The sequence below is a fragment of the Balearica regulorum genome, chromosome 2, assembly GCF_011004875.1.
Source record: "Balearica regulorum gibbericeps isolate bBalReg1 chromosome 2, bBalReg1.pri, whole genome shotgun sequence".
Classification (NCBI taxonomy): domain Eukaryota; kingdom Metazoa; phylum Chordata; class Aves; order Gruiformes; family Gruidae; genus Balearica; species Balearica regulorum.
In genome coordinates, this window is record NC_046185.1 from 45804486 (window position 1) to 45808881 (window position 4396).

A 4396-nucleotide genomic window follows, 5' to 3' on the forward strand; every position below is an offset into this window, starting at 1 on the left:
CTAAAAGCAACTATTCAAAGGCAGTTCCCAAACGGAGCAGGCACACAGTGAGTTCAAAGACTTCCATTAGCTCTGCCGGCTAACTTGTTATCTTGTAATGTTCCCCCCTTCTGCCCTTAATGAACAGTTTGTTCCATTGTAATTCTTATATCAAACATCTGGAAACCAGACTTGTTTTAAAAAAGAAAAAAAAAAAAAAGTCTCAGTGCCTATGACTTATCCAGGTCTCTGTCAGAAAGAAAAAAAAGAATTCAGCTGAATCAGTAAACTGACTTTTTTTCTTTTTTTTTTTTTTTTTTTTTTAAGAGCACTTTGACCACCACATTTTTCTAGACAGAAATTCTGCAGAGCAACATACACCCACTCCGTAGCAGGGTAAGGCGCTCTGCCCACCGCTCGCTCCTCCGTTCACAGCTGTCTCCAGCGGGAGGAGCCGAAACCTGAACCAAACCCTCCGAGCAGGGATTGGATCCCTCCTGCCAGCAGCCAGAGAGCCCTCCCAGAAAAAAACAGCCTGTTTGGAAAAGTGCTTGAGAACATCCCGAAGTGATTGGAGGAGCGGAAAACCCTTCCCCCCTGCACCTGACTAGTGGGTATTTACAGCACTTTTCAAGGCGCCTCTGCACTGCCACTACACAACCACGGTGGATGGACTGCGTGGGGCAGGCGACGCGATAGGGACGGATGCGCTCGCAGTGATAGCGTGCGTGTGTGTGCCGCGCACCAGCCGGGGACCGTTACACCGACCCACGAGGAGAGCCTGGAAGAAGGAGAAACCCTGCATCCAAAATGCCACGCTCCTTCCTGGTCAAGAAACATTTCAATTCATCCAAGAAACCGAATTACAGCGAACTGGACACTCATACAGGTAGCAAAATGAAATCTAATGCCACTGCGTTGCTTCTGAGGTTGCGGTCGTTGCGTGGCAGTAATGAGGAGGGGTGGGATTGCTTTTCAGGCTTGAGGGAATGGCTTAGTTCATCGCTAGCTCTTTTTTTCTTTTGCTTACAAGGAGGGAGTTTTGAGAAATACGGCAATACTGCCCAGAATGAATCATAAAGTTTGCTCATCCACTTGAACTCGGTTACGTAGAGAGGATTTGGAGTTTTCCTGTTCTGTGTCTGTTGGTGGTAGAATTGAAACTCTCGCAGAAATCCTTCAGGACGTCTCACTGCTTCATTGTGTCAGGCTGCACAGATTTAGAAACAGCATGCTGCCTTGAAGAGACTCTCCAACTGTAATTTGTCTGTTCAAGGGCACTGTCTCTACTCATCAGAATATATGTATGAAATAGTATTTCCTTAATCCTCCTTATATTCAGATGACTATACTGAGTGTTTAATTGATGCACCTTTTAATCCCCAAAATGTTAATTTTGCTGCCTTTTGAAATACTTTTTGGTTCTCTTACCTGCAAATTTCCTTCTTTCTCCAGTGATTATATCCCCATACCTGTATGAAAGCTATCCAGTCCCTATCATACCACAGCCAGAGATCCTGAGCTCAGTAGCTTACAATCCCATTACTGTGTGGACTACAACCGGGCTGCTACCGTCTCCATTACCCAACGACCTCTCTCCGCTTTCTGGATACCCCTCATCTTTGGGAAGAGTCAGCCCACCTCCACCTTCTGACACCTCCTCCAAAGATCACAGCGGTTCAGAAAGTCCCATTAGCGATGAAGAAGAGAGAATCCAGTCCAAGCTTTCAGACCCCCATGCAATTGAAGCCGAAAAGTTTCAGTGCAGTTTATGCAGCAAGACCTATTCAACTTTCTCTGGCTTGGCCAAACATAAGCAGCTGCACTGTGATGCCCAGTCTAGGAAATCATTCAGCTGCAAGTACTGTGACAAGGAGTATGTCAGCCTGGGAGCACTTAAGATGCACATCAGGACCCACACGCTACCTTGTGTCTGCAAGATCTGCGGCAAGGCTTTCTCTAGACCCTGGCTACTTCAAGGACACATTAGAACTCACACTGGTAAGAACAGCCATTACGACTGCAGTTTCTTGTTGCTATAACACCAGGATGCCTTTTTGATATTTTTTTTCCACAGGTGGAAAAAACCAGCAGTGTTTCTTTACTAACTTTGAAATGCATCTGCAATGTATTGTTAAAAGGCTAAATTCTCCCTCTTACGGGGGGTGGGTGGGAGAGGATTGTAGCATGGTCTTGTAACTGTGCGCCAGATACTGGCATAAATCAGCATTGCTCCCTTGATAATTTTAGGTGATTTAGCCCATTTCCACTAGCTGAAGGTTTTGCTTTAAGGATTTTACGTTACCTTTCAGGCTTTGGAAATTGTTAACTTTGAGAAGGCTCCATCTGACTCTGAAATCGAGCAGCAAAACAGAAAGGCAATGCACGAGGGGCTGCTTTCTGACTCCTTAAGCAATTGGCAAATTTTGCACGCGCTATCTCAACTCCTTAAGAATTAGCAACACCTGGTCACCAAAGCAGTCTTTTTTTCCTGTGAGGCGAAAACTTGATTTTTGAGTATAATGCTGGGTACAATATAATGTCTGTACTGCTGTTTGCTGCTTTTCAGTCAAAGCCCTTGTCTCCAGTAATTCAGACAGCGCTAAGCAGGAAAAGCACTATGAAAATATTTGACAATGTTGGGAGGAGCCCAACCTAAAAGTACTGCCTGCACCTGTAGATGCAGAAGTTGTCAGCAGCTTCTCTTCGGAGGCTGCACTTAGCAGCACATTCTGAAAAGACCGAGTTCTGCAAGTACAGTCAGCAGTGCTGAAAGCTGTTGTATCTGTGGCCTGATTAACTTTATAACACGTTCTTGATCCTAACAAATCCTTTCCATTTGCTCATTTGTTCATAAAAGTGGGTTCTACATGTCCTAAACATCTACTTCTTTTTTAAAGCTTTATCCTCTTTTTTCCTCGATGTTTCCTTTTTAGGAGAGAAGCCGTTTTCCTGTCCTCACTGCAACAGGGCTTTTGCAGACAGATCCAATCTGAGGGCTCATCTGCAGACCCACTCAGATGTGAAGAAATACCAGTGCAAAAATTGCTCCAAAACTTTCTCCAGAATGTCTCTTCTGCACAAACACGAGGAATCTGGCTGCTGTGTAGCACACTGAGTCATGCAGTCAATGTTTACCTGGACTCGATGCATTTCTCCACTCCTGTTCCAAATGATAAGTGGAAATCCAAAGGCGTTTTCTCATCTACTTTTCAGCCAAAAACCCAAAACACCACCAAACAAGCAAACAAACAAAATAGTGGAAGAACTTAGAATGTCAGTAAAAAAGAGCTTTCAGTAGTTTCTGTTCAGTCACACATTTGCGTTCTTAAGTGTGAATTCTGAAATATGGGGAAAGACACCATGCATGACATTTCAAGTAGATCTAAAGGAAGAAGCATTATCAGCTATCTTTATAGATGAAGCCAAACGTAGGTCGTGTTTTCTGGCTTAGAACAGGCTGCAAAGTTAACAATACATTCCTGCCAAGCCATTTCAACCAAAGAAACAGTATTTTAAGTGGAACTTTTAATAAAAATACTACCAAGTGAATTTTGCTAGACACCATTTATCTCAGGTGCCTTAAAAAGTATTCCGAGTTTACCTTAGTAAATGTTTAATATTATTCATTGCTGTGTTTTTATTTTATTTTATTACAAGCCAAGGCCTTCATTAATGATCTGAAATGCTTTAAAACTGCATAATTAAGAGAGGAAAAAAAACTATGTAAAAGAATGTACGAAAAATTAAAAGCCACAAATTAACCGCATGTGCCTTTTAAAAAAAAAAAAAAAAAAAGAAAGAAAAAAGACTGTAGCTTCAAACATTCCTGGTGCATGCTTGACCATCTTTTAATATGGAATAGTTCCTCTAAACTTTAATCTTTTTTAAAAAACGGGAATAAGTGCAAGAGAGGGGGTTCACGGGAGTTTGACAATTATTTTTTTTAAATGCACAAAGGAAATGCAATATTTTCAGCATTACCCCTCCAAGTGCCTTTTTTATTGATGATTTTGTAAAGTATGTGGACATAATGTAAATATTTTTATTTTTATATGATTGAATATGTTATGAATGAAAGTGAATTGTTGCCTATAGCAGCGTCTATAGATAACTTGAAGAAAGTGTGAAGTGAAAATTATGTTGTTTTCTAGCCACTTTTTTACAATAAACATTTTTAAGTAAGATTTCTGTTGTTTGTTCTAATTAAAGAAAACAACCGTGTCTGGTTTATCAAGGCTTTGGAGTATAGGAAAATGCAAATGTCTCTACATGACCAAATGAAGATAAAAGTGAATTTCAGATGCGAATCCTTAGTTCACAAGTACTGAACATTAGAAAGGAATATACTCATTGCATTTTAAAACATTTAAAAACATACAGAGCATTTTTCTAGAGCCACTGCTTTAAAACACCG

At 41.2% G+C, this 4396-nt stretch overlaps 1 protein-coding gene across 1 annotated transcript; it reads left to right on the forward strand.

Annotated features, from left to right (window-relative positions):
• Positions 1-545: 545 nt before the first annotated feature.
• On the forward strand, positions 546-4166 carry SNAI2 (snail family transcriptional repressor 2). Its single transcript, XM_010305372.2, has 3 exons — positions 546-868; positions 1435-1980; positions 2916-4166. The coding sequence occupies exons 1-3, from the start codon at positions 790-792 to the stop codon at positions 3095-3097; spliced, it is 807 nt and encodes a 268-aa protein (XP_010303674.2). The 5' UTR covers positions 546-789; the 3' UTR covers positions 3098-4166.
• The last annotated feature ends 230 nt before the right edge of the window (positions 4167-4396 follow it).

Coding starts and splice junctions, on each gene's coding strand:
- SNAI2 (XM_010305372.2), top strand. CDS start 790: ATGCCACGCTCCTTCCTGGTCAAGAAACATTTCAATTCATCCAAGAAA. Junction 869..1,434: donor CGAACTGGACACTCATACAG/GTAGCAAAATGA, acceptor TTCTTTCTCCAG/TGATTATATCCCCATACCTG. Junction 1,981..2,915: donor ACACATTAGAACTCACACTG/GTAAGAACAGCC, acceptor TTTCCTTTTTAG/GAGAGAAGCCGTTTTCCTGT.